The sequence below is a fragment of the Cottoperca gobio genome, chromosome 24 (genome assembly GCF_900634415.1).
Source record: "Cottoperca gobio chromosome 24, fCotGob3.1, whole genome shotgun sequence".
In the NCBI taxonomy this organism is placed as follows: Eukaryota; Metazoa; Chordata; class Actinopteri; order Perciformes; family Bovichtidae; genus Cottoperca; species Cottoperca gobio.
In genome coordinates this window covers 6,731,061-6,757,059 of record NC_041378.1, presented here as the reverse complement: position 1 = coordinate 6,757,059, position 25,999 = coordinate 6,731,061, and the positions used below count along the sequence as shown (strand labels likewise).

Genomic DNA, 25,999 nt, shown 5'->3' with positions numbered 1-25,999 from the left:
CCAAGAGGTCTGATCAAAGATACAAAAGTATGTTCGAGGAGTACATTTTATCTAGAGAAACTTATGTTCTCTCAGGCCACATAAAACAGACAGAAGACAAAACCAGGGACACGTTAAGCATTGTGTAATAACAGCTAAAAGCACATATTCAGAGACCCCCTGCACTACACTCAGAATCACACTGCCGTTTACTCAATTGTAAAAAAAACAACTCTGGAAATATAGAAGCTTCCCATGTGACCAGTGGTTGATGACATGTCAAGTGTATGAAATGAAAACAGAGAAACATGTAGAAAAAAAAAAAAGATGCATTATTTAATAAAGTAATTACCAAAGAAAAGAAAATGGAATGGCATGCAGTAATATCCAACATACATACTTGATGCTTATCTGTTAAGTGAACAGCGACTAATGTAGGACTTTAAGCAGACAAATCATTGGGGAGGAGCCCAGGTGACCGTTCCCTTCCCTCACATGGTAAAAGGGATAATGTTAAGGCCAGCATACAGTAAGCTCATATCCTACCATATCAGTAACATCGTTCCGCTCCAATGGACCAGACTAGAAAACAAGCAAAGCCGGCTCAATGGCGAGCGCTGCGACATCAGTCAATGCTACGACCAATACAGTACTTACATATGAGGATATTCTTCAACACATTCAACATCGACACACACACACGCACCGTAACATGTGTGGCGCATACTGTGCTCACTTAACATTTGAATCATTCTGCATACAATGGTGCTCCTTATCCGTGGGATAGCAGGCTGAGTGGATGTATAAAAAATACTGATATGATGAGAAGAGTAAATGTCTGTTGGGCTCGAGGGATTTCCTTGGATTTCATTTTTTTTTCCAGCAGTCTAAGTCTGTCGCGACTGAGTCCCTTTAACATCTTAGGATATACTCAACAAGAAGCTCGTTGGCCAGTGGCCGCCAGCTTTCCTGTTGTGCTGATGAGAAACCTTAGCCGGGGCTTAGGCCACTGTTCAGGCCAGTCAGTGTGTTGTCTTAGGGGGATTTGAGTTTTTTGGTCCGAGGAGAGGCTCCATTCTCAGCTTTAAGAACTCCATTTTCATGGTGACCGACTAGCAGGAGAGACAGAAGCGAGAAGTCAGGATCTACTAATGCAGCACGTATCAGAAATTAAGAAAGCAGGGAATGAAAAAAATATGCGTTTTTAAGTCAGGAGTCAAGTCACATTCTTGAATATTGTAACAATATGAAAACAGTTGTTGCCGGATTATTATAAAGATGACATCAGAGTGTTAGGAAACATGCGAGCGAGGGCGTTTATACTCACGCGAGTCTCTCTTCAGTGGCCGCAGGGGTTGTTTTGCAGCAGTCTTCTTGCGAACAGCCTGTTCATGTCTGAACTCCCTCCAGCGCCTCAGCTGGAAGCGGATAAACTTCCAGAGTAGCCAAGATTGGGTCAAACATACCAGCAGCAGAATAGTGATCCTGAAGGGGCCCCCGAGGCAACAAGATTAGTGCAATTGTGTGTTTTAGAAAATGGACTTGACATTGCGAGCTGAATTAATCAAAACTACTTCCTGGCCCTGGCCCTGGCGTGTGTGTGTGTGTGTGTGTGTGTGTGTGTGAAAAATAAATTTAAAAAGGTCTGAAGAATATTTTATTCCTCAAGGTTTGACAAATCAACTATTTATTTATTTAACAGATAATTACATACATTTAAAGAGATAGATATATCATCTCTTTAAATGTATGTAATTATCTGTTAAATAAATCTAAATAATTGTAACTGCAGGTATAGTGAACCGTTTTATTTTGAAACCAAATTTAATACATTTGTTGAGACGTGTTTTTATGTTGAAATCAAAGAGTCATTTTCTGTCAGTGTCAACATTCCTGGCGACATCCTCTGTAAAGTTTATGTTGTAAAACAATAAAACATTAAAAAGTCAACACTTGTTTATGGGCACTAAGTGTATTTTGACTATACAGTTGTCACAGTAGCGGTGCCACACAATGAATCATTATCCACAGCTGTGGAACATAGGGTCATTACCTTATAAGTACAGTGTTGAAGTTGCCCATCTCCAAGTCCAGCCCCTGGTTCTCCCCACGAGCCAAACCAAAGCCGACTGCCAGGAACATCAGGGTCAAAGTGACCATCCGTGTAAACACAAAGCTTATTGCCCACATGTCAAACCTGAAGCACGACACACAGCAGAGATGTGGTCAATGACAAAAAGGGGGAGAGAGATTTCAGTATTTGTAATAAGAACATATCAATAAATCTTTAAAGTTAATAGCAAAAAAAAACCCAGCGAGGTAACTTACATTTTCTGATGGCTCTCATCAGTGAAGTAAAAGAGTCTGGCGATGTGAAAGCCCAGCTCGGACACAAACTGGAGGAAGAGGAGAACCAGACCCACACGACTCAAACTACACAAGACAGAAGAGAGAAGCAGGTGATGGATTGTAAACGTTACATTAAACGTTACAGTAAACGTTACATTAAACGTTACAGTAAACGTTACATTAAACGTTACAGTAAACGTTACATTAAACGTTACATTAAACGTTACAGTAAACGTTACAGTAAACGTTACAGTAAACGTTACAGTAAACGTTACATTAAACGTTACAGTAAACGTTACAGTAAACGTTACAGTAAACGTTACATTAAACGTTACATTAAACGTTACAGTAAACGTTACATTAAACGTTACATTAAACGTTACATAACGTTACAGTAAACGTTACATTAAACGTTACATTAAACGTTACATTAAACGTTACAGTAAACGTTACATTAAACGTTACAGTAAACGTTACATTAAACGTTACAGTAAACGTTACAGTAAACGTTACAGTAAACGTTACAGTAAACGTTACAGTAAACGTTACAGTAAACGTTACAGTAAACGTTACAGTAAACGTTACAGTAAACGTTACATTAAACGTTACAGTAAACGTTACAGTAAACGTTACAGTAAACGTTACAGTAAACGTTACAGTAAACGTTACAGTAAACGTTACAGTAAACGTACAGTAAACGTTACAGTAAACGTTACATTAAACGTTACATTAAACGTTACAGTAAACGTTACAGTAAACGTTACATTAAACGTTACAGTAAACGTTACATTAAACGTTACATTAAACGTTACAGTAAACGTTACAGTAACGTTACATTAAACGTTACATTAAACTTACAGTAAACGTTACATTAAACGTTACAGTAAACGTAACAGTAAACGTTACATTAAACGTTACATTAAACTTTACAGTAAACGTTACAGTAAACGTTACAGTAAACGTTACATTAAACGTTACATTAAACTTTACAGTAAACGTTACAGTAAACGTTACATTAAACGTTACATTAAACTTTACAGTAAACGTTACATTAAACGTTACATTAAACTTTACAGTAAACGTTACAGTAAACGTTACAGTAAACGTTACATTAAACTTTACAGTAAACGTTACATTAAACGTTACAGTAAACGTTACAGTAAACGTTACAGTAAACGTTACAGTAAACGTAACCTTCAAACTGTTTGAGTTGGGTTTTTTCCTGTTGTGTCTTTTCTCACGAACCATGCATTTGTTTTTTTCCCTTGACAAGGATTTGAAAATGTTTTTAAAAAACGACATTATGTTGGATGCTTACTTTAACAAATAGGCTGCAGCGATGTGCAGCAGATACAGGCAGATGTACTGGAGCTGACGAGAAATCTCCTCCTGAAAAAAAAAACCAACAGCCTTTATTTGCAAAAGGTATTTTCAAATCTTTGTCTCTCTCTGTGTGTACGTCCTGCTGCTGTATGCACGTTAAACACACACACAGACACACACACACACACACACACACAGACACACACAGACACACACAGACACACACAGACACACACAGACACAGCTTATCTAGGCACACGCCAGAACTCCTCCAGTTCCCAGGGCCTCCTTACTGACCTTGCGTACTTTCTGGAAGTAGAGCTCCGGTAAGGCATGGAGCCAGTAGGCCAGCTGAGTGAGGTAGAAAAACTTCACCTGAAACCTGCACCACAAACAGAGCGGCAGAAGGAGAGGAGGTAGGGGGGGGGGGGGGGGGGGGGGAGTCAGTCAGATTTACACAGCTGCCACAGCGACACATTCTCGGTTTGATTTGTTTCTTGAAACTTTAGTTAAGAGTAGACAGAAAGTAATCCAGCAGAAATGTCTCTGTGTTAAACTTAAACTAGTTATATTTAATCCCCTTTTCTTTTCTTTTTTTAAACTATGTTTCATGTTCCCAAACTGGAGAATAAATCAGACGATAAACTGCATGTTATTAACACAGCTGGTTAGTTTTGGCTCAGCGTGCGAGGTGTATGTCAGGAAATGATGATAAACTACAAACCATAGGCGGTAGAGCAAAACTGGATTACCAACCAACTAAAGCAAGACAGTGGGGGGCCCCCCCAAGGTCCCGGGTTTCACTTTGTGGCAATTATTTTTGGAGTACTGATTTTTCAAGCTTATTCTGAAATAAACACCATTCAAATACAATATGAACTGAGTTTGTAAGGCTCCTGCATTTTCCTTTTTCTTCTTCAGTCGATATTAACAGTACACATCGCATATTATAACCGGCCCTGGGGTAGAACAAATAATGTTATCTTCTCTGAAAAAGGAACTGATCTGATCATCTGTCTGATGTGAAAGAGGTAATGAGCACTTTTATATGCGACTTCTTCAAAATCAACAGACACCTAACCATGCTTTAAAAACACATTGCAAAATACAAGTGCGTCTTAAGAATGCCAAAAATGCACCGCTTCCAAATGTTCTCATATGTGAACATTTGCTGGTTTTCTCCATCTGCTATGATGATATTAAACTGAATACATGCGGCGTTTGGACTATTGGTCGGAAAAACAAGACATCTGGATGTTGACTTAAGCGCCAGGAATTCTTCAGGGGCTTAAATAAAATAAAAAAAGGGAAAATAAACTTTAGTAAACAGCCCTGTAATATGGTTCTATAAATACTTATTAATATTAGTATTAATGGACGATTGCAACAACAACTAAATGATGTTAATCTATCAATGATAGAGTCAGTCAGTCATCATACCTGAGGTGTACATGGGGATAGTTCTCCCAAAGGCTGCTGGGATGCAGGAGATATCCTTCCTGTGTAAAGAAATCAAGAGGAAAGAACACTTTATAATGTCGTCCATTAGTGTGTGAGTGTGTGTATGTGTGTGTGTGAAGAGAGAAAAATACACTAGATACGTTCTTAAAAATATACGTGACATTTCCTTAACTGGAGAGTTGTCACTGAATGCAGTACGATAACAATCTCACTCACTGTTATGAGGATGTAAAAACTCCACACACTCGACACCAAGTGAAACACACCCAGTTGACCCGACTCATTGAACTTGGTATTCTTGCTCTTGGAGAGGTGGAGACGCCGGTTTACTTTCTGCAACAACACAAAGAGATCATGTGAATGCAGCTGGATGCAGTCGTAGCGGACGTCCTGTTTGATTGACTGCTGAACTCGTCATCAATGAGGAAGTGTCACAGAAAGATAAACTAGGACGAGAAAAACAAAGAGAAGACAGCAGGTTCTATTTATGGCTGCTGTTGAAAACTCTCCTCTGAAGAAGTATTCCTTTCAAGACACTTTGGAAACTGTGGTGATGGTGCTAAAAACACACACACACACACACACAATGACACACGGGTTCAAACCTTCAGATGGATTGAATGCCGTTATCTCTCGCTTCTTGAAAAACAGTCAGCATGCTGCTCTTTTTGATGTGGTACGTTTCAAACTGTGCTGTTTAAAATGTCATTTTAAGTGCAGCTGGATGCAAACATTGTAAGTATGCATCTTCATCCACTAATACACATTTATAAATAGCTTACTCTTACTGAGGAAATGGTGAATAGGATAAGACATCGAGATTTCATGCGTGTTTTTTGGACTGCATATCATTTTCACTAGAATATCAAAATGCATGTCAAATAAAAGTACCTTATGATATTAATAGTAATGCTGATAACTAATGTGTAACATTTCATTTCAAGTTTCCAAAACATTCCTTTGAATTTGGTACTAATTATAGGAAACAGTGTTGAATTTCTACACTAGCAATTATTTATTTCAACAAATGCAATGCACATACAAGTCAACAAATGTGTATAGTAAAATGTTCAATTATTTAAAAAGAATATTGATATTTTAATTGGTTTAAACTGAGCAGTCGTTTCAAAGAAATTCCTATTTTTCCTCAAATTATTATACATTTTTTTTAAACACAGGAAACTTCCTAGGAAAGCCTCTTTTTATTATTTACTCATCGCTGCGCTGCCTCTTTTGGTTACCAGGAAGCCATTTGCAATATTATCCATCTTCGCGTCTATTTCTGTCTATCCCTCAGACTGTAATTGCAGAATAGAAGGACCTCTCTGTCTCTTGTTGACTGACTGATGCGTTGCGCCACAGTGACCGGGTACTTACATCCAGAAGATACTCCTGCACTACTGCGTGGAGGATGATGGTGATGAAGAAATAGAAGAGAACGGTGGCCGAGTCCTTCCATCCGTAATGGTATAACGTCACCTCGCCCTCTAAGCACACATAGGAGGGTGTCAAATACACAAAACATACATGTATACACGCAGCACATGAGCGCAATCTGAGGAGTGTTAAACATCCTGGAGCAATGTAAACTCATTTTGTAAATCACAATTCAGAGGCAGTAATATATAATGATGCAATATGCAGGAATAACAAGTTAAAGACTTAAAGTGAGTATTTTATAAGAATGTCTCGACTGCACCACATACCTGGTGATAGTGTGGTGACATTGTACTGAGGCTGAATGAACAGTATGGCCGTCTTGGCTGTTGCCTGGAAATTAAACGAGATGGTAATTAGCAACATATTTCAGTGAACCTCGAGAGGCCGGTCATCAAAGTCTCATTGAAGTATGCATGTGGGGTTGTGGCAGGTGTGTGTGTGTGTGTGTGTGTGTGTGTGTGTGTGTGTGTGTGTGTGTGTGTGAGAGAGAGAGAGCTTTTCAGAATTAATGAGGTTGTTTATAATATTGTCAGTCAATCCTCCCCAGTGGCATCATAATAACCTGCTGGGAGCTGAATTCCTTTAAGTAGTGCTGCTGAAAACGCTGTGTGGCGTGACAAGGCTTGTGTTGACTTGGGACGTGGAATCGGTATCTGATCCTCCCAAATTATTCTACAACAAGAATCCACACAAGGACGTTACAACAGCGTTTCGCAAACCTTTTTGGCTTGTGAGCCCTTTAAACAAAAAGCAATATGCAGCTGTGGTCCCTTGTCACAGGTTGTGGAAATTGAAATTGAGGATTTTTAATCTTCTTTTAAATGATTTTACACACGAGTAGTGGAATTTACTCCCTGCATTTAATACTTCCTAGAGTTAGGAGCAGTGTCTACATCTATAAACTGTGACTAGTTCAACTTTTGGAGGCCCGGTGAGGCAGAACTATCCAGTATCTCAAGACAAAATACGGTTAGCTGCAGCTAATGATGATTATTGATTCACGCGTCAATAGCTTTTTCTTCTTTTTACAATTACTGGTTCATTATTTAGTCCGTATAATATCAGAAAAATAGAGAAAAATGTCCTTCACAATTTCCAAGGCACATGGTATGTTTTTAAACACCTTGTTTTGCTAGACCAACAGACAAAACCCCAAAGATATTCAATATACAACAACATTTTTAAAAAGCAGCAAACCCTCACATTTGAGGGGATGAAACTAGAAAATGATTGCCATATTTTGTTTGATAAACTAAGTTTTTTTAAATGGTCAAAAACGTTGACTACTCGGTTGTTTGACTAATGGTTCTGCTGTTACTACAAAGATTGGAGAAAATGTCGCTTCTGAGCACTCAGTTATCTTCAAACCCTTGTTAAGGTCGAATCAAGTTGGGAACATGATGAGACACTTTGTCTCAAGCAATCCCATTTTAGTAGATAAGACTCTATACATAATGATTGAGTCATCCTTAAGGGACCCTGTTGGTCCTCTGGCCTTAGATTGGGCACCACAGTACAACAAGTTACCAGTCAATCCTTGCGCGCCGAGGCCACAGGTGACCTGTCAACATCAAAATGTCAAATTCAAAACTAGCTGTGAGACTTTAGTTCTCTTTTCTCCGAAACTAGAGAAATGGAGGAAATCCCCTACGTATGTTTTGCTCGAACAGCTGTGTGATCACAACCAGGGTTCCGGATTGAAACTTGGCCTGGTGGGTCTGTTAGTGCACACGTAGCAGAAACTATTAGCTAATAACACCTCATTAATACAGTTGTGTATGTCAATGGAAATCCCTTCTTAAGGTCAAAGCAGTGTTTGGAGCGGATGAGCCTACAGAGAGCCAGCAGCAGCAGCTCAAAGATTGAGACGTGGCAGTTAACTACCACTATAAAGCTCGCCATGAAAAGTCATACCGCTTCTGTCTACGCTTTTCAAAATAAAACCCCTCGCTGTCGAATGTCATTGAATTCCAGTCTACCCAACAGCGATGCTTTTAATTTGAAAGCTGAAAACGCTTTACTTCCTATCTTAACTGGGATCTCTTTGGTAAACTGACAAATCTTGAAATCAAAATGTTGCAGCGGTCTACCTTTGCTGGAAACTGGAACAAGACCTTGTCAAAAGGGTAACACGTACATTTTAGGAAACAAATAAAACTACATTATGTTGTTCATGAGTTGCCACGTATGCTTATGGCAACATATCCGTTTTCAGTTGTATCCCGGTCTATGAAACTCCTTGGAATGAAATTATTAAGAGGAAGAGACACCGACATTATTAAACATATAACGTAATAAAAAAGTGTAAAGTTGCAGTTTATACCCTTCTGTGTCAAGCTGTAACTTTCTGCCTCAGTTTTAAAATCATAAGTTGCTACTTTGAATGCGTAAAGAGCAACATTCATTGTTCACTAAACTTGTAAAAAGAAAAAGTGCAGCAAGCAGCCACCATAACGTTATCCGGAAAACGGATTCCACTGATGGAAAGCTCAAATGCAGTCAAATAAGCAAACATTTGTACAAAGCAAAAGATCATTTCGGACCGAATAAGTTCCCACTTCGCCACCAAGTTACATCTTTGAATGTGCAACGGGCTTGCCATCTTAAAAAACAGCTGAGACGAGGGAAGAAAAGAGAATCTGAGTTCATCTCACCTCAAACATCAATCCAATCAAAATGAAAATCACCAAACTGAAGACGATGTCCGCATGGTTTTGAATTAAGAATTCCTGGCTGAAGAAAGGGTAACTCTTGTTTCTTCGGCGAAATGCCATGTCAACTGAATGGTGTTTTCCCTGCTTTTTTATAATTCAGAATTTTCCTGACTACGAAGTTCAGGAGTTAACTTTCTCACTGACTTGCGCATGCGCGACTTTCTTAAAGGGCGAGTGCCATAAATACCTTCTTTTTAGACCATTCACACAATAAGTGCAGTCTGTCATGACAAAAAGCCATTTCAACCTGAGTAATTACCAGTGGTGGAAAGTAACTAGGTACATGTATTTATTACTGTACTTAATTGCAATTTTAAGGTACTTTACTTGAGTATTTCATGTTGTGCTACTTTATAGATTTTGAAGGCAAATATTGTATTTTTTACTCCCCTACATGTACTTGATAGCTTCATTTACAAGTCACTTTACATGTTTGAATTATTAATACAACATAGAAATCAATTAATAAATTATGATATATTATTATAGGTTATGCAACCCAGCACTATATCAATTAATTGAAATTAGCTCCATCTTTACATTTAACATTAAAGTAATTTTCACATTAACCCATCATAATCCAATATATTATATTTTTTTATGAAATAGGCTGTGCTGCATAATGAGTACTTCAGATATAATATAGTGCTAATACTTATACCTAAGTAAAACTTTGAATCCAGGACTTGTACCTGTAACAGAGTACTTCTTTACTGTAGTACTTGCAGATCTGAATACTTCTTCCACCCCTGGTGGTCGCAGAGCAGTGCACGTTTTAAATGATCAGAAACAGTTCAACTTACTTACTTTCATACCATAAATATAAAAAACATCAACATGTAAATGATTACAAACACTTGCACTTCAGTCACCCCAATATGTAGGCTATTTATTGCTTATTTAAAGCCACCAGTGGCCTTTCACTTCACAGTTCAAAATGTCATATAGGCAGTCACCTGGGTGCAAGAGAAAACCCAGCATCATTTCACTGCTTTGTTTGTAGATTTCATCCATTTTACAGAACAGTAATGAGCAAAAATGCGTTTGTGCCCTAGAAATAGCAATCAAAAGCACATAAAAAAGTCACTACAAGTACCTCATTAGCATATTTTCATTTTGTTACACAATAGGCATTTGAAAGCTTTTAAAGTCAGTGCCTGAGACATTATTCTTTTCAACATAATGTAAATTCAAAAGACATTTTAGCAATTACATGGTCAACATGTAAATAAAGATAAAACATCAAACACACTAGCCCTGCTCAAAGCAATGCCAGTTGACATGATTATACAAAAAATACAGTATGTAACTCTCTGAGGGGATTTGTTCTTTTTTTATGGGAATAAAAAAAAATCACAGCAATACACGTATGGTACAGAAGATATTTGTGCTTTTAAGAAGCCAACAAAGCTCTGGCTTACGCTGAGATGGTAAAGATTCAGAGGTCAGACACTCCGGTCCCCTTTAGATGTAGGAATAGTTTCTCTATTCTAATGACTGCTGGCAATTATTAACATGAATAACAGCAGTTTCGGTATGTAATATAGAGACCATCAGATGTCCAATATCATAAAAGAGCTGCATATTTCTAATGATGTTTATTGATATAACTCATGGCTACTTCCTCAATATGTAATTACAATCTGGCACAACCAGTGTCCACTTTGTTGCACAGTATAATTCTTGAGAGGCTTAAGTTAATTGCTACCAAAAGAATAGAACATTTTTTTAATCAGGTAGAAGATGTGTCTGAGCTCCAGACTCCACCTTTGTGACCAATTAGCTCTTAAATGATCTTCTTCATGTCTGATGAAAAACACTGCTGAATGTTTCACCTCTGTGTGTCCAAAGCAATGCTTTTAAAAAATAATTTATGACTTGAGAAGAGTACATGCTCGCTCAGCATTATCCCAGAAGTGTTGCATATACTATGCCCCACAGTGTACTAAACATCTAGACATAAAGAGGTGAACTTCCTGCCAGCCCTCTCATCCTACAGCTCTGAGCAGATGTGAAAGCTGGTGTACTCCTTTTAGTGTTGGAGAAGTTTCTGTTGCTCTTTCCCTGATTCTGTTTTTGAGAAACCTAAAAGTTATCGTCTTCATCTCTGCGGGACATTATAAGCTGTCTCCTGGGACCTGTGAGATGAGGGACACTAGACAGGGAGTCCAGCACTCCAGAGTCCAATTTAGGAGTGGAAGTACAGCGCTGCCCGACCCGACCCATGAGCCCACGAATATCTCTGTGAAGGGCTGGATCGCTGGGGATTGAGTTGAGGCGCACCCCCTGCTCTAGACCCCCAATGTCCCGGTCCAAACGCTGGTTACTGGTACTGCTGGGAGACTGAGGATCAGCGCTGAAATATAAGGTTGAACTCGACTCTGTCGGGCAGAAGTACGGCTCTGGACTGTCTCCAAACACAGACTTGCCCTCTGGTGAGCTCCGTTTGAAATCTGATGTGGGTGACTCCATCGGGCTCTCCATCTCCAGACTGTCGTCCTCTTCGTCGGGTTGTTCGGTCGACGTGGGCTCGCTCACGCTCTGGAACTCGTCTTTGCAGTCCGAGAGAGGTGCCAGGCCTTTCCCCTGAGACTCCGAAGTGGAGACCCCCTCGCAGCTGCCCCCTCCTGTGATAGTCATGCCCTCGTTACTCTTGAACTCCTGGTTGTACTCCTCCATGTCCAGTATGGCCGCTGCTCCGCCGGCCCCATATGCTCTGTTGATCTTCCCCAGGTCTCCTGTTTTTAGAGCCAGCCGAATCAGGAGCCAGTGGTGGTGGTAGCAAGGGCAGGAGCTGTTAGCCCGGACCCCTACAGGTTCCCGGGTGCTCCAGCAGAGAACCAGCCACACCTGAGAGGGAGAAGCTGCCGTGGTTTTGAATGGAGGCAGCTGGCAGGCTTTTGTCCCTGAGAGAGAAGCAGGACTCCCCTCGTTCTAAACACGTGCTGCCCATGTGGTTGTGGTTCGTACCCTGGGAGATCTCTGTTGACTTAGGGTGGAGGAACCGGTAGTATAGGACAAGAGAGGTAGCGCCTGGGATGCAGGGGACAGGAAACAGCTGATTTTAGAACACTGTGTATCGCTGTTTATTTACTATATTAAAAATGAGAGAAAAAGCAGAATATCCTGCATATATTTTGCACATAATATCTTTGTTAATCATCAATGATGTTTGTACTACCACTGATATTTAACAAGTAGCACTTAAAGAGTAATTGTAATGCGTTTTCCAACTTCATATAATCACCATTGGGGTTTTATTACTCAGATGGCACAGAAACTATTAGGCGTTGCATTGACTATCAAAGCATCGGAGACAAATCTGTTCCAAAACAAATGCAGCGCAGACCGAGAGAGTGACTCACCGAGGACAAAGCTACACAGCACAGTGGTGGGAAGGGTCATGCTGTCCCATGATGCTTCGCTGAGGAAGTCGGAGGCGGCCAACAGCAGAGTGGCATTCTCTACGAGCATGAACTGAAGGATGAGAGAAGGTTGCACCATCAGTCATCTGCAGACAGCTTTACGTCACTGTAAGCTAAGCGTGTGGCAGAGGTGAGGATGACGATGCAAACTATCTGCCTGTGTGTGTATGTCTGTGTTTGTGCAGCTGCCCCGTGTGTGTAAGTCAATAAGGCAGTGCTGTACGTAGGAATACAGAAACAACATATTGAAAACATTCACGTCTTACTGCATAAAAACTGGCCATGCGGAAGCGCGAGGGTCCGTCTTTGACATTGAGGAAGAGGAAGACGTGGACGAGCCCCATAACGCCATTAAAGGCACGCCAACACCAGGGGCCGGTGCAGATGTCTGGTTGCTGTGATACCAGCCAGAAGGAGGCCGTGAGCCAGTGGAAACCTGGAGGTCAATGTAAAAATAGACTAGGAGATACAAGCGCAATAGGGAATCCATATGCAGTGTATCAAGCGGATGCACAGGAGCAGGTGAATAAATAGATTAAGAGGAAATGCTGCATCACTCTAAGGATTAATACATTACTCAGTTACTGTAACTCAGTCATCTTGGGTTTGTCATTGAGCAATATTTCCATTTGTGTACTATATACTATATACTAGGGATTTGAGTATCGAGAATTGTTTAATTCCACTGGTATTGGTGTTAACTACTACAGTTCTGGTATTGCGACATCCCTACTTACTATACAGTCATAATTTCCTATCATTTCATTGCACCATTTCTCTTCCATTCAAAAAGGTGCCATACTTAAGTGTCAGCAACACAAAAAGCACCCATGGAGCTTGCTGCTCACCTGCTACTCCACAGACCCACCAGTTAAAGACCCTGGCAAAGAACATGAGGCAAGTCACCCTTGCACCCAGCATGCCTGCCCTCCACACCAGCTGGCACAGAAGGGCTGCCGGAGGCATGGCCAGGTGGCCCGGTCGTATCAGACAGCAGGCTCTGCTGTACAGCACCAGGGCCCAGGAAATAGACAGCACACACAGTCCACAGCAATAGGCCACTGAAGGTAAAAAACCGAAGAAGAAAGTATGAACAAAAAAATAAAACATGCCACAAACACGATGCAGAGCCAATAATTCATGCTAAGATCAGTTCACCTGGGGACATGATGCCCACATCAGTGGACACCACGACATATGCCTGCAGCAGGCTCTGAGGCAGTGTGAGGACGAGGGCCTCCAGCAACCAAAGAGCAGCAACATCTGCCTGCTGCATGACAGAAGCTCCGAGCTCGGCCACTGAGCCCTGCATGCGCAACACAGACCTCATGCAGTCCCATAGCCTGCCAGAAGAGGGAGACAGAGACGTATACCAGATACAAGTGATAAACTGTATCCTCCTTGTGAAGGTTTCAATGACATAATTATTTTTCTTCTGTGTACTTGATTGGTTTGTTTCCTACAAGGGCAAGCTGGATAACCTCCTAACAACATATTCTATACATGCAAATGATGCTATATTTCATTATACAACATCTGGATTTGCAAAGATCTTACCTTTTGAAGATGCCCAAGTGTAGTATGTGTATGATGGAGAGGTAGCATCGCCTGTCATCACCGTCGTCATAGTACCATTTCATACTTAGCAGCTGAACTGCCGTCCCCGGTAGAAAAAGGCCGAGAGTGAGGCCCGCCCACTGCGTCTCCTCATTCCAAAGGTAAAACCCTATACAGTAAAACACTAACAACAGAAAGAGACATGCAGATTCAATGTGGTATAAGTTTTCTTTGAGACATATTTGTTTTCAGTTAAGAATTCATATGATTACAGTCTGATTCCATGTAGTCATGCAGTTGAAACACATAATACCCAACATGTGTTGGAGGATTTGTTGAGAGCTGCAGAAGCTAGCAGAGTCCTTGGGGGAAATTAAGGAGCACATACACCTTGCTAAAGTGAATTATCCTTTAATTTAAGAAGAAGCTGTACTAATGGAATGATAAGCTCCACCAAGAAAAGACTAGAGTGTGACTCCTGGCTTTAACAGAGCCGGCAATTAGTTGTCTTTAATTGGATAAGACCAATTGTGCTGTGAAAATAATAACGTATTGATCATGTTAACTAATGTCTACTATTTCTGTGACACACCGCAGTGGGGAGACAAAGCACAGCAGCACAGTATTTTTATCTTGTGGGAATGGTATACCTTCTGAAAGCAAAGTCACACTTTGTACACACCCAGTAACCTCTTCTCTCTTCCTGCCCTTGTCCCATTGATCTGCTTAGTCAGGGAATTATCACACCTGAGGGTGCAGCACACTGTGTTCAATTCCAGCCTCCAGATGTGCATTCATCACTCTAGTATTAATACTAAAAAGATTATTAACAATTATAATAAATAAAATGTAATATTTGTTTAAGGAGGAAGAGATATCTAGATAGATATTATATCTATAAGCATCAAGGACAGCCTTTTACTGCGGAGGTTATAACGTTCCGCTCTACGACCCTGATTACCCCTGGGGGTCTCTATGGCTCCAGATGGGCTAACCAATGACAATGTCACATCGCTATGTATTAAAATAAAAAATATATAAAAAACTCGCTAGGTTTGCCAATTCAATAGTAACGGCTGTGCAATAGCGTCATCATTTGAATTGTGTTACTACGGCTGCTGCTGGAAAGCTCCAGCACGAAGCACAATGGCTGAGCAACGGCATTTGTCATTCTTTCAAGCCAACGAAATTCCTCCACACCAATACAACATTCCCCCTGCCATATTATTATATTCAGCCCGCTCCAGTAAACTAGCACCCCGCTGGCGCGCGTGCAATTCCCATGCCCACTTACGAGCGGTCCGTTCGGCCACGATAACCAGCGCCGACACGCCGAGCAGGACCGCCTGACACCACGCTATCCAGCATCCGCTCCGCCGGGCCACCGACGGCATCCTGCGGGCGACCGCCCCAGCAGCGTTTATCATGACACGGATAGGTGGGAGAGTGAATGCGCCGGTGACATTATCCTGGGCATCCTTCACCCTGGATACATCCTGCTCCCTTCTTCTCCCGCTGCCTGCCTCCCGTCAAAAATATGTGACGTCACTGCGCGGTTTTAAAGGGGCATCAGTTTACCAAGCGTCCGCTGTAGCCTACTGTTACTGTACACATATCACCTTCCCTCCGCCTCGGAAACATTACCTCTTCTCCACATCACCGCTTTTTTTTTTTTTTTTTTAATCATAAATGCCCTAATGTTTCATTGCATTCTTACCTTTTTGAGTTTGAATGAACTGTCATATAGAGTGGTCATAGGTTAGGGTCCGAGTCTGCATGGGTTTGCAGGAATCTCTGTGGGTTTTTAATTGTATTACCCAAAACATTTGTACAGCACTATCTTAACAGATAGATACTATTGTTTGTTCTTCTTCCATAGCTTTACTTGCAGGGAGGCAAAAGCGCTCCAGAGCAGCCGGTGTGCTTTGTCCAACCCATTGGATGGCCACTTTGAACTTCATGCCACCTGACACCCTTTTTAAGTTGTAATGTGAAGGATCACAGAACGCTACTGCACAGAAACTCACAGAGCATGCCATTCACGTATTATGATATATGTATGTATCTGTGAAGCATTCATACATGTTTGTAAGCTATATGGTTGATAAATGTTCCTTTACAGTTTAAAAGTTCTACTCAGAAATAATCTAGCATATAGTGTGTATATCCCGGAAGAAACTGTAGAGTCATCTGTTGTGGGTGGATTGTCTGTCAGCTGATTAATACCGAAACTAAAATATGGAAGTATATGTACAAAATTAGCAGCTAGATATCATTGACAGTGAAGATAATTTTGTCGTTGTTGTTTTTATCCAGGGTAAAGGGATGGCACTTACTGGTGGTGAGTGTCCCAAGACTCATAACAGGATGTTTATCTATGTCTATGTGTTATCACTTTAACACTTAGCTCACTGACACGACATACGGTACTTGTCACTTTAAATAGGTGGCTTAAATATACACACACACACACACACACACACACACACACACACACACACACACACACACACACACACACACACACACACACACATCATATATTTAGAAACACTCACACAGTGAACCACAAACTTTGTTTATGCAAATGTTTAGTCATTGTTCCGTGAAGATGTTCCAGAGATACAAAAAATAGAAAACAAAAAATGTCACAAAAATCACAGTTTCATACATTTTAGATTAATGTCAACAACCGAATAAATTAACAAAGATGTATGAATCAACCAAGACACTGTCTCCATGCTGGTAAAGTCTTGATTATTCGCACACTACAGCCTATGTAGAGTATAGGCTAGGCAATCCATGATTGAGATAAGGCTTTACTTCAAATAGGGCAGTAACAGACAGCTGCTGAGCTGACCTGTAAGGATTATGGGGCTGGATTAGCAAGGCTGTTTTAGGGCTCTGATATGCAGCCTGACTCCAGCTTGATACTGGTTGAATGCAGAGGTATAGGGCTGCCATGATGCAGCTGAACAGCAGAACACTCCTTTGCTGATTTGTAGATGCTCAGCTCAGTCTCCTCATCTTCGCCGTCGTGGTGTCCAGAGGTGTGAGTCTCCATCTTCTTTATTAGGTTAAAAACATTCCCCTTGTCCATCTCGGCATCTGCGGCCATGGCCTCGAGCTGCTCGGCCGCCTCGCTCATGTCGAACCTCTCAATCTCCGCGTTGACTCGGCGTAGCTCCTCTGGCGAGTGTCTGCGGGAGGCCGAGGGGGAGAGAGGGCAGAAGCCTTGGAGGTGCACCTGGAGGCTACAGTAGTGGAGATAGGCACAGGGGCAGCAAGGACACCTGTGAGGTCGCTCTCCAGTGTGGAGGCGTTTGTGAAGCTTGAGGTGTACGAATTGAGTAAAGCGGGCTGGGCAGAGCTTGCACAGGTAAGGCCTCTCACCTGAGTGTAGCCGCTGGTGGGTCTTCAAGTTACTAGTGCTACTGAATCGCTTATGGCACACCTGTGTCAAAACAGAGCCAAGGAGAATACGTTTCAGAATCAGTTAGGATTTTTGTGTCACAGTCACTTCTCTTTCACTTTAATACTGTAACAAAATAAAAACATTCAGGATGATTTTTGGACTTTAAACAAATAGTTATACATGATATGTGGTAAATGTCTAAGGTTAGGGTTAGACTCCACTTCTCTGGGCCAAGAAATCATACATCACCCAATGTAAAAAGTCCTTCAAACCTTGTATGTATTGAAGAAACAAGATATAACATGAGCTTTAGAGGTGCTTTTAACAGAGAAGCTGTTTCTCCATGTTTCCTGTCTTTATTCTAATTGACTGCTGGCTCCAACCACATATTTACTGTACAAACGTGAGAGTGGTATAAATCTTTCCCAAAATGTCAAACTATGTCTTTAATTTCAGATTTAATCATACCTTGCATTCATGAGGCTTCTCTCCAGTGTGAACCAGGTAGTGTTTCTGCAGGTGGGCCAGCTGAGTGAAGTTCTTATTGCAGGTCTGACACCTGAAGGGACGCTCTCCGCTGTGCACTCGCAGATGGACCTGAGGATGTCAGAGATGAGTATTTACATTTATTTATTCTATCAAGCTCAAGAAACATTATTGAAGCATTCTTCCCAGCCTTCTTAATATTATGATAAAGAGGAACTAACCTTGAGATTGGACAGCTGCCCAAAGACCTTTCCACAGACATTGCAATCATAACGGATCTTTCCATTCTGCCTGGTGAGGGGGTACGACAGGGTCTTGTAGCCAATAATATGACCACCTCGTTTAATCTTCCTGAGGTCCATTGCATCCTCAGTTTTGCTATGAGTGGCAGATGTGGGTTTGGAAGGGAGGCAATCTGAAAAGGCAGCCATTCCCACTGGTGGTGAGCATCCTCCAGGCGCAAGACAGGGCAGTGCTCTGCGGAGTGAGGTGACCATGGATGAGGCACTACATGTGGCAGGTATAGTGAGGTCTGTGTGGACATTGGTGGAAGGAGAGCGTTTGAAATCTCCCAGGTCATCCGAGGGGCTCCTGAGGTAGTTTGTCCTTTCTGGTATGAGGTCCTTGTTGTCTCTGTGCTCGCTGGTTGGTGAATGAATGAGGTCTTGTTTGGTGTTGGATAGCGCAAGTGTCAAGTCTTTGTGTCCATTGGCCAGAGGATGCATGAAATGTGCATAGGCGTCAAAAGGCAGTGAATGAGATGAGAGTGTTACGTGAGGTTTCATTCGATCCCTGAAGAATGGGTATGAATGAGGTAGAATGCTGTTAAGGCCGAGTGAGTAGTGAGGCAGTAGATAGTGAGAATGCCTCAGAGCGGGATGGACTTGATCAGGCACAGAGAGCTCTTGGTAAGGTTTGGCTATAACAGGGCCTTGACTGTGGTGAAGGGAGAAGTGCAAACTGGAAGGACCACTTAGAGCTGGTCGTTTGGCACCTGGAGGGCTACAGGATGGCAGAGGTCGTAGAGTTGCATATCTGTGGCTATGGATGGATTCTGAGTGGTGCTGGATTGGGTAGACAACACGTGGACACAGGGGGAAACCTCTTGAGAAGTTGGTCTGGGACAAGGGACGATCCAGACGCCTGTGGGGGGTAGGCAGCGATTTGGAAGGCTCATCTCGGAGGATTTCAGAGACGCTGTGTCCTCGTTTCCCTGATGTCTTCTCCTGAGCTTGACTCTGTTCTGTGGGACAAATAAATGGAGAGATGACATCAGAAACAGGTGGAATAATATCTTGAAGTTAAGTCACAGTATCATCATTCAGTCACATACACCCATGACGATAACGTGATCATGGACGAGTTCCTTTTTTAAATCCCTGTATATCTCTACTTTCCAAGGTACTTGCTCTAATGCTTCTAGACTTGCCCCGGCACTCTATGAAAGTAGACACCACATGTCAAATAGGTACAGATAGCATGGAGTTAGTGGGTACAGTATGTGTGTATCTGTTGCACCACAAGCAGGACAGGATAAGAAGTACTTTTTATCTGAAAGTGACTGACAAACCACAGATTTCCCTTTGATATAAATAATCCTAAAATGCTTGCTAGAGTGGAAAATATACCAACCGACCTATGAATAATATTTATTTCCCTCTAAAGTCTGCACACAGGTCAACTTTATGAAATCTGGATCTAAATCTGTATTCCATCTGAGCAAATCTTCCCACTTTTTACCCCAGGAAGTGACAACTAGAGATTCTGCTTTATTGACTTGGTCCAGAATAGACAAAGGACGCAAGCTGACAAACAGAGGAAGACGAAATACAGAAGTATGCTTGCACATTTCACCTACTCCTGGACACAATTAACATTAACCCACACGAACACAGAGCAACCCTTATCTTCTGTGTGCTCCCCCGTGTCACCCTTCCCCCTCTCCTGAGAGGCCAGCTCTCAGCAAACAAACTGCCGACACTCAGTGAGATATCAATCTGTCAGCGGGTCGTCTTGTCAGGAAGTTCAAGTAGTCACTGGAGCGGTTCCTACCTCTCTTCCTCCTTAAGAGCCAAATAAATAAGAGGAGTCGTGCCAGGATGCTGTCAGCACCTCAGGCAGCCTCTTGTGTGTGAGCGTGTGTGTAAATGACTATTGTGGTGTGTGCATGTGGTCTCTCTGCCAGCATATGCACTCTTTGTGTTTGTGAATCTAAGCCCAATTCTTTTGGTTGTCAAAGAGCTGTCAGCTGTGTTTCTTTTTGGAGTTAATAAGGGAAACTGAAACATTGCGTTAAGTCATGAAATTGGTCTCATCTTACACAGATACTATGGCTATACCTGGTGACAGACCCTCTCTGCTTTCAGGATTCTACTCCCCTCCTTTGTGTCCCGCTTTAACAAAAGGGCTGTGGGTGTGACTGAGTAACTTCTTAAACACGCACACAAAGAGTGTGTCAATCGACCGGGCGCTTTGATGGGGAGCCTTACTCCACAATAACAGATGTGTCTCAAAGCGTGGGCACAGGTATTGAATGAATGTATACTACTCACACACTTACCAATATTGTCAATAGCCAGTTGGCCCAGTGGAGGGTAGTTACAGCGCTGGGCGAATTCAGGGCAGTACCACACCAGGAGCTCCTGGCCCGGCTGAAGTGGTTTGATGGTGTAGAAGTAGATGTTTAACCTGCTCTGACATGCAACCAGGTTCTGTTCCTCCACAGTACAAGCCGGGTTGACATAACGCATCCAGTTGCTTCGTTCTTCGTTCAAACCATCCAGGATGTGGTGTAAATGCCCCTCTGAGAAGACCTGCAGCGTGAGATATAACAAGACGAGAGATAAGTCGGTTGATGATGATGACATGCCCTGAGTCTGAAACCATGATGTCACAGGTTTCCTGGCGCCTTTATGGTAGAAACAGTTTGTTCTTTCAGCTGAGATAGGTGCTCCCTCTGTTTGCGGTTCACAAGTCATCTAGAGTTACGAAAGCAAGTAGAATTTCACTGTATGACTGGATTGTAGAATTGGGTATACTATCTCGCCCACTACACTCTCATCTGTTTCCTATGTAGTGAAGCATTGCTGACCTTTAAAAAGATTAAGGCCTATAACACTTTTCTTTCTGCTTTCTTCTATTTGAAGCTGTGCTGTCACATGAGTCATGGACGTAATATGAACACAATGTCTGTGTTATGGCTGTGAAATTTTGGTTGGGGTTGCACGATTTCATGGTTACTGACTCTAAACTGTTGAATTACACAGGCACTTGTGTGTAATGGAAGATGTCCTGATGCTGTTGATTTGTAACATAACAGTTCTCAGGCTCAAAGCCACTTCCTTGCTTAGTCAGTGTGAGAGTTTATGAGTCTGGAGAAGCGCGGACATGTGTATGGTGTATTTACTGGCAACGATACCGCTGCCGAGAGAAGCGGAGAGAGAGGAGAACCGCTGCGTCACTGAAACCAAACAGCTGTGTGCGTGTGTGTGTGTGTGTGACATCAGGCAGCCATGCAGAGATCTAGCATTCACGGTGTGTGCACATTCAACCCCATCTGATTCAGCAGCATTTAAAGGTACCCAAGCAGACCCAGTCATACTTTCACAGGATGTCAGACGTTTGGCCACAACTTCTCTCTCGTGCCACAAGACACATTTCACATGCAAGCACTCAAATCCAGAGACTCACAGGCAGCTCACTCACCCTCCAGAAGTACTTCCTGTCAGCGTCGTTCAGAAGCGTTTCGTTGGTGTAGCTTTCCCCCACCAGAGGGCCAAAACGTGTTCCCTTAGGAATCAGCTCCTTACTGGTCACCCCAAGCACCTGTTCAACAAGAAGGACATGAAATCATCAAACAACACAGTGGCTCACAAATTGGAGGCCTGGGCAAGCGCCGGATGCACTCGAGTTGAAAAATGTAATTATAGGGATGAGATTCTTGGAAATGCAGCCCTTCTTATCTGACTCAACACCCCGTGCTGGTTTCTTAGTGATTAACCAGAAGGATCAGGTCAATTCACTGGAAAATGTCGATGCAACCAAGCAATTTGTTGTTATTATGCTTTTGTGACAAACCTTCCTCAGAGGAAACAAGACATCTGCTCAGCTGTGACAGAACGTGTCCGTATCTTCATCTGCTGAATATTTCATAAGCCAATCGACCACGTTATCTTTAGTTTCTCTACCATATTAAAATTTTACCAGCACTCTTGTTCTGCTACCTCCAGGTGTGAAACTCACTCCTCTGTCTTAAGCCTTCAGGGTGTGGAAGGGAGGATAAGGTGTCATGGGCACACCCCGACCAGTCAACTGCTCTCTGAGCTCCGTGTTCAAATCCCCTGAAGCAATGGTAATGTAGTCTCTCTTTCATCTTGGAGCAACGCTGGCATAATGCATGTATCTGAATCAACCACTACATGCTTAGCCATAGAGTTTATCTCCAATCTATCCAGCTAATTTTACCCTCACTTTGTCAGACTGCTCCATTGGAGGTGCCCTTGTGTCACAGATTGCTGTAACGTATCCTACTCTTTGGTATCAACTAGACTCCAGACAGACCTTATTAGAAGGTCAAAGTGGTGGTTCAGGTATTTAGCTGCAGACGCCGAGGCTACTTCCTCTGATCTCGCCTGACAACCATCTTTCATCTACAGGGGATCAACCCTAATCTTGCATAAGGAAACCTAATGTTTCTTTTTTAATAGATAGCCCACTGGTCTAATATCAAGCATTTACCACACCATCTGCAATTTCCCCACCCAGTTAAACACAAACTATCCTCCACTTTAAGTCATCGTAACTGCAACACACTTAATCCGGCAGATAGTTTATGGTGTTATAAGGTGGGTCCCGGTGCTGGTGCTCTGCTTTACGGTGTAATTGTGTGCTGGGACAAAGGCTTGGGAATCTGGCGTAGCTACTAATCATAGAGACCTCAGGCTGTGTGCTGAAGGACTCGCCTTTCTCCGTCTTTGCCTCAAACCATACATAGCAGAGAGGAAAGGCTGAAATTAGACAACAACATGTCAAGTACTTCCCGGATGAGTGGTATGGAAGGATGTTGGAGTGACGCAAGGAGTCGGCAGTTACAAAAAAACATAAACAACTGCAGTACATGCTTACATACCACTCAGATGTATTGGAATTAGAAAGACCTGCTTTACTGCGTACCTCTGATGGGCCATGGCAGCGTTTGAGGGCCAGGTTTCTGGGTAAAGATCTCTCGGCTCGTGTCTTGCAGTTGTTTTCGGACCCTTCCTCCAGAAGTTGGTCCTTCACGATATACGTGCACTTTTCCTCAAAGTTTGCCTCGCTCCATGAAGTTATGTCTGCGTCCTGTGTTTCTGGCATTGCGGCTGCGATGGCCCTTGTGTTGTGCGGGGAACTTTCTGATGTTAACATGGCTGTGGCGTACTGCGAGGAGGCCTACAGAAAAGATAAAGACAAAAAGTAGTTGTCAAATGTCCGTCATTCCATATAAAATCTAATAAACTGATGATTCTGGCAATGGGAGGGACATCTAATTCTTGACCAAAGGCACCTTTTTTCTTTATCTTTAATGTCACAATTTAAGGAGGGAAAAACACAGACAAGACAAACAACAGCTGAAGGGAAGTCAAGTTTTGAATGGAGCTAAAATTAAATCCCAGAGTGTGAGATGTGACACAGAGGGGGCAGGGGCAAGTCGGTGAGAAAAAGTGGCGGAGAATTCAACTTTCCCATCAACAGCTACTACCGGACAAACAAACTTCAAAGTTGAACCTTCATGCTTGCTGCGCCATTGCCCCCACTGTCCCATACATCCTGTGACTCTCCAAATCCCAACCCCTGGGCTATAAAGGAGGTTCCTGTGCACGTCAGCCCCGGAGCAGGACCACTTTCACAAGGAAATCAGCGCTCCCAGTGAATCGACCAGACTTCCTCTGAACTGACTGAGACTTGGCTCTCAGCCAGGTCTAAAGTGTCTTTCTCTTTCTCTTACTGCCTATCCCTCCCTTCTCAGGAAGATTGTTGTCATGCACCTCAGCTGTGACAAAGGCAGAGTTCCCCGACTGATGGGATGAAATGGGGAAATAGTGAAAGAGAAAAAGATATAGAAGACTTGTGATTAAAAGACAATGGTCAGATTTGCCCTCTCAGAATCTTCTTTTCCAGACTCATCAGTTTGCCTCTGAGATAACGATAGATAAGATTTGTAAGATCAAACTCAACTCAAACCTTAAAGGGAAACTTGGGGGAAGCTTTTATGGCATACAATACCATAAATCTGAACAATTACACTGTAGACACATCTTTAATTAGCCTTCCTAAAAGGAAAAACTTTCATTCAGCTTTTTTTTTTTTTAAGTTCTGTTAATTACTCAAAAATCCTTCAAAACTCACACAGTAATCATTTAAATGCAATAGTGGCACATATGCTGCAATAACCAAATATTTCATCTTTAAAAAGAAGAAGAAAGGAATGCAGATCAAAGTGCAGAGAGAGCGAGAGATGAGATTTATGTACAACGTTTCGCCCTGTGTTTCTCTGAAGTGCGGCTCGGTATGACTGTCACAAGTGTGAAAGCTCACTCCGAAAGCCTGTGACAATGCAGAAAATATATTCTCAAAATCAAGACATGAGTCACAGCTGTGTGGCTCGCAGCAAAACATGTAACCAGTTGACTCTAGAAAAGCACTCTTCACCTTACTTTGACATTATGTTAGGCGGGACAGTGTCGTTATGCAAAAACAATTAATGATTAAATAAGATAATACGTTTTTAAAAGATCAACTCCGGTTCACACTGGCAAATCATTTAGAATAACTACATCAAATGTACATTTAAGAAAAAGATGCGCACTTACTGTGAAGCCTTGAGAGGAGCCACACATAAGGCAGGCTGTCAGTGCCTTCCTTGAAAGCTTGAGTGTGAGTGAGCAACCAGTGGCTGTCCTCTCTCTCTTGTCCTCTCTCTCTCTCTCTCTCTCTCTCTCTCTCTCTCGTCGTCTCTCACCCAAACTCAGTATCCTGTGTACCTGTGTGTGACTGACCGCGCAATCGAACACTCAAGTGTGTGACTCTTCCTCTTGCTGCTTACATGGGAGGAGAGAAGGTGTGTGTTTGAAACAGAGAGAGAGAAATGCACTCCCTTTTCCTCTTGTGCTCCCTCCCCCTCCTCCCCTTTGCCCCATAACTCCTCCTTGGAGAGTGTTTGTGTGTGTGTGTCACTCTCTTGCCCCGGGGCGCGAGGCTTTCTCCAGGGCGGTGCACTGGCTGTCACAGAGCTATGTCCGGATCAGAAAAATACATCTTCATTTTCCAAGTCAGCCACTCCATCTTTCGGGTGAGGAGAAGGCATACCTGCGTTGTGTTCGGAAGTCAAGGACACATCGCAGAGGAGATGAGGTCATGTTGGTGTTTGTATAGCGTGAAGGAAGGTTTGGAAAGTTTCTTTAAGAACGACATTAGAGTTCAGTTCAAATCAACTCAGTTTTTCATGTGTCATAGGAAATCTTGTTTGCGTACAGGATTAAATGCAGTACACCATATTGTCACACCAGAAACCACATAGACATGAAGACACTTCCTGAAATAACTCATGATCTTAGCACTGTTCCATCATGAAAAAAGTCAAATTTGAAGCAAAAAAAGTCAAATTTGAAGCAAAAAAAGTCTCATTCTCCATCATTTCTTTGAGTTCTGAAGTCAAAAATGCAGTTTGTTCAGTTAAAGTGACAAAAAAAGAAGGATAAACAAGTATCTTAAAAAAAAGAAAATAGAGTAAATATGATAATAACTTCTGCTTAGGGCTGTAGTGTAGTGTAGGATGTGCTCATTCTTACATTTAAGAACCTTTGTTTTCTTGA

General features: G+C 42.2%; 3 protein-coding genes across 5 annotated transcripts; all 3 read right to left on the bottom strand.

Moving 5' to 3' along the window:
• Window positions 1-32: 32 nt before the first annotated feature.
• Window positions 33-9,420, bottom strand: tram2 (translocation associated membrane protein 2). Of its 2 annotated transcripts, none has more exons than XM_029425699.1 (11): window positions 9,207-9,420; window positions 6,819-6,882; window positions 6,490-6,599; window positions 5,329-5,445; window positions 5,092-5,150; window positions 3,949-4,033; window positions 3,647-3,717; window positions 2,308-2,412; window positions 2,033-2,176; window positions 1,307-1,464; window positions 33-1,127 (listed from the first exon to the last, which is right to left on the bottom strand). In XM_029425699.1, the coding sequence occupies exons 1-11, from the start codon at window positions 9,324-9,326 to the stop codon at window positions 1,015-1,017; spliced, it is 1,146 nt and encodes a 381-aa protein (XP_029281559.1). In that variant the 5' UTR covers window positions 9,327-9,420; the 3' UTR covers window positions 33-1,014. The 2 variants fall into 2 exon arrangements, with proteins under 2 accessions (XP_029281559.1, XP_029281560.1); XM_029425700.1 differs by having other exon boundaries at window positions 33-1,091; window positions 9,207-9,417.
• Window positions 9,421-10,129: 709 nt separating this feature from the next.
• On the bottom strand, window positions 10,130-15,773 carry xkr5a (XK related 5a). The gene is given in 8 exon segments (XM_029462618.1): window positions 10,130-12,077; window positions 12,079-12,299; window positions 12,632-12,743; window positions 12,958-13,127; window positions 13,540-13,752; window positions 13,850-14,034; window positions 14,249-14,432; window positions 15,543-15,773. Coding segments are annotated over 8 exon segments (1,944 nt in total). The 5' UTR covers window positions 15,676-15,773; the 3' UTR covers window positions 10,130-11,351.
• Window positions 15,774-16,810: 1,037 nt separating this feature from the next.
• prdm1c (PR domain containing 1c, with ZNF domain) lies at window positions 16,811-25,248 on the bottom strand. 2 transcript variants are annotated; one of them, XM_029425287.1, is made up of 8 exons: window positions 24,998-25,248; window positions 23,322-23,576; window positions 21,855-21,974; window positions 20,710-20,962; window positions 18,371-19,392; window positions 18,132-18,260; window positions 17,642-17,702; window positions 17,249-17,502 (listed from the first exon to the last, which is right to left on the bottom strand). In XM_029425287.1, the coding sequence occupies exons 1-8, from the start codon at window positions 25,022-25,024 to the stop codon at window positions 17,393-17,395; spliced, it is 1,977 nt and encodes a 658-aa protein (XP_029281147.1). In that variant the 5' UTR covers window positions 25,025-25,248; the 3' UTR covers window positions 17,249-17,392. The 2 variants fall into 2 exon arrangements, with proteins under 2 accessions (XP_029281146.1, XP_029281147.1); XM_029425286.1 differs by having other exon boundaries at window positions 16,811-17,702; window positions 24,998-25,246.
• Window positions 25,249-25,999: the final 751 nt, after the last annotated feature.